Source organism: Papaver somniferum, chromosome 5, assembly GCF_003573695.1.
Source record: "Papaver somniferum cultivar HN1 chromosome 5, ASM357369v1, whole genome shotgun sequence".
Lineage (NCBI taxonomy): Eukaryota > Viridiplantae > Streptophyta > Magnoliopsida > Ranunculales > Papaveraceae > Papaver > Papaver somniferum.
Window position 1 is genome coordinate 133,996,489 of NC_039362.1, and position 12,870 is coordinate 134,009,358.

The window sequence follows — 12,870 nt, forward strand, 5'->3', positions numbered from 1 at the left end:
AAATTTGTGTATTCACGTTAGACATGCAGGACTATAATTCCAATATGGTTTTTTCTTCAATATATGCTCTTATTTATTAGACTGGATAATTGTGTTAATTATGAGATAAAGGTTTAAATATGAAAACAAATAGATATTTTAAAAATTAAGATAATTCCTCCAAGCTCCGCCTTTATATAGGACGAAGGGAGTATGCACTAGTTTGATGCTTGTTAATCAACCGTTATGGATTACGAATCATGCGAAGGTAGTCGAGCAGCGGTGAAAACGCGTTGATGACCCATACTTGTGTTTGCTTTTTGTAAGAAGAATGTGCATGTGGGAAGGGGTATCTAATTTCATCATGCATAAAACAATATGCATGAGTGATCTAATGACTAATAAAGCTATCTTTCTAAATAACTTGAAGCCACATCCCGCCCTAATTACACTACATTGTTGTGGAACACGCGTGAGCATATTGTTATAAAACTCATCGAGATCTCTGTGGTGCCAGGTGAAAAAATAGTGTAAAATATAATGGTCGATTTCTCAAGAATATTACAGCTGTAGAAAAGGCACATTACAAGTGACTGTTCTGCCCGATTCCATACTGATACTGAAGATGATCACATTGGGTACTACTGAAAAAATGGTATTGAAGATCATCTTATGCTTGTTAGCTTATTCTTTTAACCAATTTTGTCTATCCAATCGGCCCCGATATATATATATATATATACCATTTTCTATAAATTTGCTATAAGACCTGATTTTCAAATTTTACATCACAGCCTTGTATTACACTTACTTGGAAATGCACATGTTCCGAATCCAAGCCATGCTAGCTCCAATCTCCAGTTCCCCTCACTAGGTTGTTTTGCAGTTCTCTATAGAATATTACTATCTTGTACCATTTTTATTTTCTTGTGATGGCTAACAAATTTGGTACTAACATATGTGAAATTCAAAATACTTGTATTATCATCGAGTGACGTTATCATTGTAATACATCGATGAATGCCTAATCCCTATAGTTAAACAGCCTATAACAACCAACTACAAATAGTGAAAATACAGACTGACAAAAGCACCAATAAATTTGCCAATACCAAATGGGAGGGCGGATCATAATTCTTAAACAAAATCTGATTTCTTACCTAAAAAGCTGTTTTGCAGTATAAAAATTTCCTTTTACTACAGGTGAAGAGAGACGCACTACCAAACTCACCAACAAATTTACCATGTACCTTTTAGTAGATAAATAGACAACCAAAGGAGCTGTATCAAAATACATCTAAAGTCGTTTAAAAAATAAATAAAAAATAAATTAAAATACTGTCTCAAGTATCAACCGTTCTTTTTAATATTTCGTTGCTTTTTACTGCATAATTTGTTTTTCATTTTCTCTCTTCTCTCTCCCATGTAAAAACTAAATACAAAAAGAGTTCGTATTATTTCATTTTTTAGATCTGCTAAATCGATTATACATTAACTTCTCGATTTTATTTGCTCGAATTAGATCAACATTTCATTCAATCAATCTGAGATTCATATTCTGATTTTTTTAAGATTCAGAGATCTTTATATAAAATCTGATGGCATCTTTAGAAAGTTTGATTGGATTGGTGAATAGAATCCAAAGAGCTTGTACAGTATTAGGTGATCATGGTGGTGAAGGAATGTCTTTATGGGAAGCTCTTCCTTCTGTTGCCGTCGTTGGTGGCCAGGTTTTTTTACAATTTCATCATCCTTTTTTTCTTTTTCTTATGATTTTTCTTTTTTCGTTTGCTTAGTCTTGATTTTTTTTTTGTTTATTTTGTAATAGAGTTCAGGAAAATCTTCTGTGTTAGAAAGCATTGTTGGAAGGGATTTCTTACCTCGAGGATCTGGTATGTATACTTTATTTCTAGTATTTCAGAATTTTGATTAAGTTAGAGATTTCTAGGGTTTGATTTGAATCTGATAGGTAAGAGAATATCAAATTTGGGTTGTGATTTAGAAATGTAGCTCAAGGTCACACTGATTTGTTGAATTTGTTATAAAGTTTGTGTATCTTGCCATTTTGATCTAAATTTTTAAATATCTAGGTATTGTGACGAGGCGACCTTTGGTATTACAACTACACAAGCTAGATAAAGGGCAGACGGAATATGCTGAGTTTCTTCACGCGCCTAGGAAGAAGTTCACTGATTTTGGTAAGGCATTAGACGTTTTCAATTAGCAGTATCGATGATTTTGATTTACATGTAGTATTCATGGTCAATTACAGGTTACTGAATCAAGGCTTGAGATCTCAACTTGATTGCAAGTAGTGAATTAGATTTTAAATATTGCATTTGGAATTTAGCATTATGAATTCACTTGCTTTTGACCGTTTTATATCTCTCCCTCATAAGGATTAACTAATATTGAAGGGTCTCAGTGCATGTTACAGATTAAACAGACAATAAATCTGAGCCGGTGCATATGAAAGAAAATGTAGGTTATTTGCAGTACAATATTTTCGACAGCTGATGTAACAATCAAGCAAAAATTACTTTTTTAATGGAAGTCCTATACCCTTTTAGAACACATTTAACTTGTTAGGTAGATCAATCAATTGTCAAGCCTTAGCTCCTGCAGCATATGGATAGTGGATATTCCAGAGGAATACTGACGAGAGTCCTTTAGATGAGTTTTCTTAGTGAGAGTGAGAGAACTCTGTAGACCTATTATTAAGATTACTCCAGAAGCTACTTTAACCTTAAGAAATGCATGGATTATGAATTCAACTTGAGATACTTAAACACATTATTGTATTCATCTGATGATTGCTGCGTTACTTTCAAGCATTTCAATTTGTCAAAACATTGTAATACGGTTTTTGCTCTCAGGCTACTTGCTTATTTTATGGCTATTTGACTAGTAGTGTTTTATTAAGCAATGAGTGTTCCTTCTTGCTTGTGAAGCCGCCGTGCGTAGGGAGATCTCGGATGAGACTGATCGTATTACTGGAAAATCAAAGCAGATCTCTAACATTCCAATTCATCTCAGCATCTATTCACCAAATGGTTTGTATCTAATGCCTCTACCTTTCTGCTTATTGTTTTGTTGTCTTTTCTGACTGTTAGTAAAATCTAACTTTAGTGACACTGATTTATTGCATTTTGTTAGACCACTAGTGTTAAACTGTTGACCATCTCGAACCATAGCTATGGTATTCTTAAAGATAATGTTTGCCTAGCACATACTTAAATATCAACTAACAAAACACCATTAGGAATAACTTAGCAAAGACCAAAGGAACTATGAGGATATTTTGTGGTCCTATAAGCAGTAATATTTTAGTTTCCTTGCTGGACTCATTGAAAACAGTACATGCTAATAAAAAGGAAATTCAACCACTATCATAAGAGAAATGAGGTAATTGTAAGAGTGAGAATCTTGAATTCCTAAACACTTAGCCCTCTAACCTTATGTTATCACCATTGTCATTTTTCTGTTTTGGCCTAAATTATTCTTTCTTTTTAAATGGCTCGACCAAGAGTGGAAGCAAGAGGCTTCTTAAAGAATGTAAATTGCCAGTCCTTGAATGCCCTGTCAGGGCTCTTACCAATCACTAAAGACAGTACCAAAAACTGAAATACATACTGTTCCATGTGTTTGAAAAGTGGAAAGTTACTTGCACCTATAAGGCTATACCCTTGGAAATTATGTGATCAAAATCGTATTAGGTTTGGTTTGTCTAATTTCTCATATTAGTTGATCAACTAGAGAACCACAGCGAGATCTTTCAGGGTGTTGCATATGGAAAAATGTATGTAGCTACTATTATGATGTGCCTTGGAAATGCCTCCAAAATGGCTTACTCTAGCAGTCCATTTCATGGCATCCACCCATTTTGCTACTTTTCCCCATTGCACCCATATATTATAAGGCAACAATGAAATTATTGTCCTTATATTAACCACATGCCACACGCGTATCGACACCATGGTAGGGTAATTGTAGTTTGCCACAATATCCATCTACCCTTCAAAGTGAGAATGTCACCTTTGTGGAATTCCCATGTGAACTCAGTGGGAGATGGACTGAACCACTGGATATTGGGACATTTAGTGATACTTTGATCTTAAGTAGTAGAAGATGTGGGTACTTCAGTTTTACTTTATATATTAGGGACTCATGGGTTAAACATTTTGATTTGTTAAGACCTCCCTTGTTCAACTTGCTTGCAAATTAAGATAAAAGAAAAGAAAGGGAAATTTTCGTTTTAGCGCTAGTATAGCTTCTTTAAGATATTCATTATACAAAATCGTGGAGAAAGGTAATGAAGAAAAGGAAAACCTTCGTTTAAGTTATTATAATTTTCCAATTATATGTTTATAGCTTTCTATTAGTTTATATAGTTTGCATTAGAGTTGCATGAAGATGTAGGATTAGTGTTAGCTGTACAAATCTTGGGATGCAAAGTTGAAGACCATGGTTTATCTGCATGCTCAATGATACAGTTTCTTTTTCTTGCAGTGGTCAACTTGACACTAATAGATCTTCCTGGGATGACAAAGGTTGCCGTAGGTAATTTCTCTATATTTTCATCTTATTTTTCGCGTAAGTTGATGAATGTATCATACTTATGTTAAAGTAAATAACTGATAATAATTTTGTCCTATTCAGAGGGACAACATGAAAGCATTGTTGAGGATATTGATAACATGGTCCGCTCTTATGTTGAGAAGGTAAGTTATTCTTATTTTTTTCAGAACACACTGAAAAGGCGATCGTACTTTATCATCTGCATACAGAGAATTTAAGTTATATTCTATCAAAATCTTGAAATTATGATCCATTTAGGTCATGCCCGTCTGAGTTATTGGTTTATCTGGCACGTTTCACCAATTAATCGAGAATCTAGATAAACATTTTTACATTAACACTCTCAGTAGCGAAGCCAGAACAACAGTTCAATGGGGGCATACTTGTTGTTGAAGATCATAACTAAAATGCAATAGTAGACACACTAATATAAAACTAAGTCAAAGTACATGTTCGTCCAGATAGAAAGTAGAGAAAATGTGCAGATAACTGAATAAAATTGATAGAAAAATAGAGAAAATATGCAGATACCTGAATAAGATCGATAAAACACGTAAAAAAATGTATATCATTATATATCTCCTTAATTTTAGGTATGTTGGATATGGGATATCGAAAGTACGCTAGAGTTAATTCTGAAACCACACAATGAATATACGGAAAACATGTGGATATCTTCTTATATTAAAAATTTTGTGGGGGGCAATGGGTAATTTTAGCACTAAAATATTAGAAAATAGTCAAATACATGGGTGGCTAATAATTTTAAAACATTACGGGGCCGATGGGGTCCTTTGAATTTGCCCCTGAACTCCCTCCCTCCCTCTAATAGTTGCTTGGTTTGATTTTGTAGCCTAATTGCATTATATTGGCCATTTCTCCTGCTAATCAAGATATCGCTACTTCAGATGCCATAAAGCTTGCAAAACAAGTTGATCCTTCAGGTGCAGCTTTGTGGTTTTTGCATCCTGTTTTCTGCGTTATGAGGAAAAGGGTTCTCTTTTCCCATAAATCATATGGGTTCACAGTGAACTAGTTGTTTCAAAGATTCACTTGTTTGTTGTTTCTTGATATCCTTTTCAGGTGAAAGGACGTTTGGGGTGTTAACAAAGCTAGATCTTATGGACAAGGGTACCAATGCTCTTGATGTAGGTTCACCTTTTTGTTTAACAGTTAGTTGCTGGATTAGTTTTTGATACTTCTCTTAATCAAGTACAAATTCTAAAGCATCAAAAAATGTTGTTTATGACTATTCTAGGTTCTTGAAGGAAGATCTCTTAGGCTGCAACATCCTTGGGTTGGAATTGTTAACCGTTCACAAGCTGATATCAATAGGAATGTTGACATGGTTGCTGCTCGACGTAGGGAACAAGAATACTTCGAAAGTAGCCCTGATTATGGTCACCTGGCAAATAAAATGGGCTCAGAGTATCTAGCGAAACTTCTATCTAAGGTATACTCAGTTAGCCCCTTTTGGTTTCTCTGTCCATCACTTATGGATATTGAAATATATAATCCACGCAATAACATAAGGTGTTTTTTATCAGCATCTGGAGGTTGTGATCAGGCAGCGGATACCAAGTATCATTGCTTTAATTAATAAAACAATTGATGAGCTTGAATCAGAGCTGGACCGTCTCGGTAGGCCTATTGGAGTAGATGCAGGGGTATGACTTAAGGATGTTCTGGATGATAATTTGTATTTGTATATTAAAACTGCTTGTTTTTGTCTGATTTTTTCACTAAGATTTTGTCTTTCTTTCTTCAGGCTCAGCTGTACACAATTTTAGAAATGTGCCGTGCATTTGACCGTGTTTTTAGAGAACACCTTGATGGAGGGTAATCCATTAAATTCTTTTTACATGTATTGAATATCTGGGACGTGAATTTGTTTTTAAATCTTATGTTTTAGTTCTTAGGTTTTCGTTTAATCCACAAATATATGATAGTAAGAATAGATTATTCCTAGGAGACCACCATTTCCCCAGCTGTGTGCAAAAGGGGGTAGAGCTTTTTTGAAATATTTCTATTTATCCTTTGTTTATTTATGTGCATTCAAGTAAACCTGTGAGTGGTTAACAATTTTATGCCTTTATTAGATGCTCTGGCAAACTATTGGATTTCATGATAATTGTGGTCTTCAACATCTAACCACTAAAGGTCAAGTCATCAACCTGGAGTTAGATGTTGTAGTTGATAACCTTCAGCCTGAACAGCCGTATTTTTTCAAATAACTTATATAAGGAGTTCTCTATGTAGTTTATATCTGTAATATGCAATCTTTTCAAAATCTAAGGCTCCCAAATTGTTACATACACCTGCAGACCAATTATTAATTACTCCCTATTATATAATGCCTCCCTGAAGTACTGCATGTTTTCCAAGTTTTCCCAAAGACTCAATGTTGTATCATCTTTTCCAAGGCATTTTATGATTTCATTCAGAAAGGCTCGTAACTTACCCGCAGTTTGTTGATTTAGGCGAGCTGGTGGAGATCGGATATATTTGGTTTTTGACAACCAATTACCAGCTGCTCTGAAAAAGCTCCCTTTTGATCGCCATCTTTCTCTACAGAATGTCCGAAAAGTCGTATCAGAGGCAGATGGTTATCAACCACATTTAATTGCCCCAGAACAAGGATACAGAAGACTAATTGATGGCTCTCTCAGTTTCTTTAAAGGACCAGCTGAAGCCTCAGTCGACGCAGTAATACTTTTGTCTTTGCACCTGTTTTTAATGCTCGTACTTACTATTATAAATACTAGTTCTGTTGAGGTTTTATGGACTATTAAAGAGGCTTTCAGTGTTATGTTCTGTCGGTTTTACATAAAACTGGTCTATGCATGAAGAAATGTGATTCCTTAATATGGTGTGTATAATTGGCATCTTGCGATAGTTAATATGCTCTCAACTTTTGTGAAACATGATGCTTGGGCAAGCTTAATATGTATTTTCAATTTCAGGATGAGTTTTGTTGGTTTCATCCTTAATCATATTCTTAGATGAACTTTTACGTAGATAAAGGCATGCCTATCTAAACATTGTCCCCGAATTTTCTTTGATGTCATGATTATGCTGTATGATCCTTACCCTCGGAGGATAAGTCTGTTATGTCAATTTAATGGCTGTTATTATTTATTTATATTTTACTCATTGGATATTATTTCTTTCAGGTTCACTTTGTCTTAAAAGAACTTGTTCGAAAGTCTATAGCAGAGACTCAGGTGAGCAATCTATAACTAAAGATAACTTTCGTCTTATCTTTGTATGGGGTTAATTAGCGCTCTTGCAACCTGGTATACTTCTGATGTTATAATAGAGGTTGTAGCTGGTCGGAGTGCTATATAGACTTCAAATTTGCAGTTCTTTATCCCTGCTTGCATGATGCAGCTATCAGAATGTCACAACCTTCAATGGTTTTGGGTGATTTATGCTGATTTTCTATTTGTCTATAAATAAGAGTGAAACCATCTAAATAATTTTGAATGTTCATAGCCTTTTTATCTCTTATTTGTGGACTCATTATATTCATTTTGAAAGCACACCAAGTTATTTCTCTGAAATCCCACTCGTAGTTCTGGCATTTCTGGTACTTGCATGATGTAACATTAGCAGGACACCAATTGGGACCTTAAACGTGCTATGTGTTTCAGAAAGAAGGAAAACATCAGGCACTTCTCTTCAAATATTTTGATGATTGACTCTCTCGTAAGATAAAAAAATACTCTCATTCCAACTTGAATTATGTGATCATTGGATCCCAGTTAATCCTGGCGTGTGTTACTGGTCTTAATGAAGGAGAAAACTTCAGGGTTTTCTAAAATCCTAACTGTATGCTGAAGGGCTATTTATATGCTGAAAGTTAAGAAAGCATGTTAGTCTTTAAACCCTAGCATTTCTTTTTTTGGGAAGTACCTCGTGACATGTCAAGTTATAGCTTTATTGTGATTTTGTTTATTTAAATTTTTGTTTACATGGTTTTTTGGCTCAGGTGCACCAGTTAGGTCCATAAACTTGAATAGGGCCAATGGTGTTGGTTTCAGTTGTCTGTGTTGTGTTTATGTGGATTGGTTATGTTGAGTGACAGAATTGCTCGACAAACCTTGATATGTTTAATAACTCTTTTCAAAATTACTCTTGAATCAACATCTTTATGGTGCTTGCAGAATCCTCTTGTACCATGCCATATTTGCAGGCTCAACTTTTTTTTCTTCTTTTTCTTGAATATTACCAAACTGTGCTTTCCTTTTAAATGTGATTACTGATTACTAAGTACTAGGTAATTTGTTTCCTTTTTATCGCTACATCTGCTGGTTTACATTTCCAGGAGTTGAAGCGGTTCCCAACACTTCAATCTGATATAGCAGCAGCTGCTAATGAAGCTTTGGAAAGATTTCGAGATGATAGCCGGAAAACAGTTTTGCGGTTGGTGGAAATGGAATCGAGTTACTTGACTGTTGAATTTTTCCGGAAGCTCCCTATGGAACCAGAGAAAGGCGGACCAACTCCCAATACTGCCCCAACTAGCGACCGGTACTCGGAGAACCACCTTCGAAGAATTGGTATGACGAGATTCTCTTTTTACCCAAACGAATTTGAAATAATTTACTCTCTATTTTATCTCTCTTACTGATCTATATAATCTACTTTAAATAATTTGATTTTCAGGATCAAATGTGTCGGCATATATTGGCATGGTTTGTGATACACTGAAACACTCCATCCCGAAGGCTGTTGTTTACTGTCAAGTCCGAGAAGCCAAACGTTCATTGCTCAATTACTTTTATACTCAAATTGGGAAGAGGGAGGTATAATTGCTGAATTTTAGTTTCTGTATCTTTTGGAAACGTTGAAATAGATCAACCATATACTTGTATTGTAGGATGAATTAGACCCTGCACATGTTTTAGAGCAATAGAAACTGACTAAGCATAGGTTCAAGATATGGGTGAGTTTATATGAGAATCTTCCAAGTCTTACCAGAAACCAAATAGTTTAATGCTTATATAAGATAAGTTGCAAAATATTTTTTTAGGAAATGAACTTTACGATTCATTTTGCCCCTTGTGTACAGAAAAAACAACTTGGTGCAATGTTAGACGAAGACCCCCAGCTCATGGAGAAAAGGGAAGGAATTGCTAAAAAGCTCAAGCTATATAAATCAGCAAGAGATGAGATAGATTCAGTGGCATGGAAATGAGCCGACTTACATTGAAAGGTGTGATTGTCCGTAATTACAATATTACACGCAAACAAAGCTTCAAAGACCAATTTTTTTGTCTTACTATTCACATTTTTTGTTATGTAATTGAACTAGGTCTTACGGCACGGGCGTTATACAAAATTCCAGATAATTATGTTAGATTATTTACCGACAATAGTGGAATTCTAGTTAAATCCTCATGAATTTTTAAACGATGCCCGAAAAAAGGAGCATTTCGACGCTTGAATCAATAGTACTTAACCAAAACCTAGTTTAAGCCATTTATGTTATGTCGAAAAAGTAACTCAATTCACCTATGAATTTCCATATTAGGCCACAAAAATTTCACACCATATAACTGAATTTCCATATTAGGCCACAAAAATTTCACACATATAACTGAAAGGTGGTAGAAGTTGGTTGTGAAATTCGCTTGTGGAGACCCCTAACGTCTAAATAGGACAGTTCTAATATTTTTCACTGTGCATACTACAATGAAAGATATCGTGATTAATTAATGATTGATTAGTATTACATATTTATATTAATTGTCAAATGCAATTCAAAAGTATAAAAATATAATACACTAAAAGGATCAATAACTGATCAATAAGCGCGCCTAACCCGTTTAACGTATATAATTTTTCGTATGGGAAATATTGGTTTTGGAAACTGAAATTCACAATTTTATGCTCAAAAAAATGGAAAGTTTTACGTGGAAGTAACTTTCTTACTCTGGCTATCGGTTTTTACATTGTAATCAAATCTTTGTGATGCTATTACTAAATATGAAAATAGTGGAGAACATAGACACTTTGTTATGATACTTTGCAAAGTAGAAAATTGGGAAAGAAAATCAAAGTATTTTACAATGGTTTTACGCTAAATTAAAATATCAGTACCTGTGTATAAGTTCCCATTTTTAGTTACATTGTTACTGAACCCAATCAATGTGGTGCTCATGGTTCTTGTCTCTCACAAAAAAGAATTCTCTATTCTTAAAGGTCGATTGCTAAACGGACCTATCCCTTTCGCATTTCAGATATTGCTTCTCTCATCCAACACAAAATATATAACCTTACTGAGTATGAAGTTGTTATCTATGCTTACTCATGGTTTCTGGATTAGAGTTATTCCTTTTTTTTAAAACCATCTCTCCAACAAATAGTATGATCATACTTCGATATAATATAGGAGAAATATGTGTAAGAGATATTGTGTTTCTTAAAAATCATACAGAAACCTCAAGTGACTGAAATATATACAGTACATGAAAAAATTGTGTTGGATGCGTGTTAAAGATCAAGAAATCTTTCAATGGCATTGGTGGTAATTAATTGTGTCATACATCATTTTTTGCTTTAATTTTCATTCTTGTTTTTTGTGTTTTCCTAGGTGGACATAATTCAAAAGTCATTTCAAAATTGTGGAAAAGCCTATACCGTACATATTGATTTCCTAAACAAAAGATAACAATAATTGAATGGGTTGATCCTGAAAAAATCATTAGGTTATTAAAGAAGACCAATAAAATTGCTACCATTTAGAGCCACACTAAATCTATTCGAGTTTTCCCAAACCCCTGTAGAACCAATAAAATTGATATAATTGGAAGAGTCAATTTAGCTTTCAATCTAGAAAACAATCCTGGAGCACCAAATACTGAAATATAGCAGATATATATGCAAATAAAGAATTTGATATCAAAAAAAAAAAATTGCAGTGCTTAAAACGCTTAAGCAACCAAATTGAAAAGTGAAAAAAAAAACGCAATGAAGTTTATCTACAATTATATTTTCTTCTCGATTAAGCAATAAGAGCAACTACGAAAGGGAAATATACAACAATGTGGAACACCTACTTTAATGTTAATTCCTATTTGGCGATGTCAGATACCCTAGCTAGATATCCGTGCGTGTCTGTACACGCGCGATCATTTTGTAAACATCAACCAATTTCCAAATAATAGTGTGTAAACAGAATAATCTTTAAAGTCTTTCTCTACGTCTCTATCAAGATAAAACAAAAATGATATTCCCACTAAAGTTTAAGCATGATAGAAAGGAAACATTGTTACTTAAGAAATTCTCACCTTTCTAGACCAAAAAGTTCTCAATATATTGCAACTCAAAATCCAGCGCCCTTCAATAGCCAAATTTCATAATCTGGCAAATGAAAAACTACAAACACCCCTCAATTTTTAACAATGATATTATTTTAATCAATTAGCCTATCTTTGGAATCGTATACTTTCAGTTAAATACACGACAAATGAAATTCAATAAAATGAATGAACCCCTAAAATTCATACATGATGCAATATATATAAAAAAAAGTGTTTTCTTAAAAATTGTTGTCTCAGAGTAGTTTGATTGGTCAGAGATATATGTTTAGGTGGAAGAAGATTGAAATAACATGGATAAAATATTGAGCAGACATATGTTTTTGTAGTTTTCCTCTCTCTCCTTCCCAATTTTATTTCTGATTTTTGTTTATTCAAAACTGGGGAATTAGATTTTGTGTGCGAGAGAGAGAATCAATTGTTCAGTTTTATGGGAAGATAGGTTTGTTATTTTCATCCCATCAAATTTTCTCCGTTTTGATTTTGAATTTTGAGGTGAGAAGAGGAAAATATCTAATATATTATTTGTCAATTAAAGCGTTTATTCATCGAATCGACCACAAGACCGCTCTTTATCTTGCCTAATTTAGTCAAGCTTAATTTTGTAATACATAACAAATAAATATGGAGAAAAGATGACCTAGCTAAGGTATTATTTGTGCCGTAACGATACAACTTAATAATATATAATTTTTTGTGACTTAATTATGTCGCTTATATGTAGCTATTATATAACGTGATATTCCGGTATTGTTTTTAATGTTCATGTATTTGAACCAAGTTTATTTTTTATTATTAGGACGATCAACCACATTTTTAACTTTATAAAGTTACTCATTTTGTGGAAAAACGTAACTAACATAATCTACTACCAAAAACCACATGCTACCACTCATTTTTCCATCACCAGCTTCGCCTACCTCTCGTAGGCTGTTGGGCTTACTTTTAATTTTAATCACCAACATCATGTGTCAAATTTAGATTGAAC

At 33.9% G+C, this 12,870-nt stretch overlaps 1 protein-coding gene across 1 annotated transcript; it reads left to right on the forward strand.

The window, feature by feature from the left end:
• Nucleotides 1-1,387: 1,387 nt before the first annotated feature.
• On the forward strand, nt 1,388-10,027 carry LOC113282787 (dynamin-related protein 1C-like). Its single transcript, XM_026531868.1, has 16 exons — nt 1,388-1,709; nt 1,808-1,871; nt 2,070-2,177; nt 2,931-3,032; nt 4,489-4,539; nt 4,639-4,700; nt 5,411-5,501; nt 5,641-5,705; nt 5,816-6,010; nt 6,105-6,224; nt 6,326-6,396; nt 7,038-7,263; nt 7,731-7,781; nt 8,885-9,119; nt 9,226-9,365; nt 9,632-10,027. The coding sequence occupies exons 1-16, from the start codon at nt 1,578-1,580 to the stop codon at nt 9,755-9,757; spliced, it is 1,839 nt and encodes a 612-aa protein (XP_026387653.1). The 5' UTR covers nt 1,388-1,577; the 3' UTR covers nt 9,758-10,027.
• Nucleotides 10,028-12,870: the final 2,843 nt, after the last annotated feature.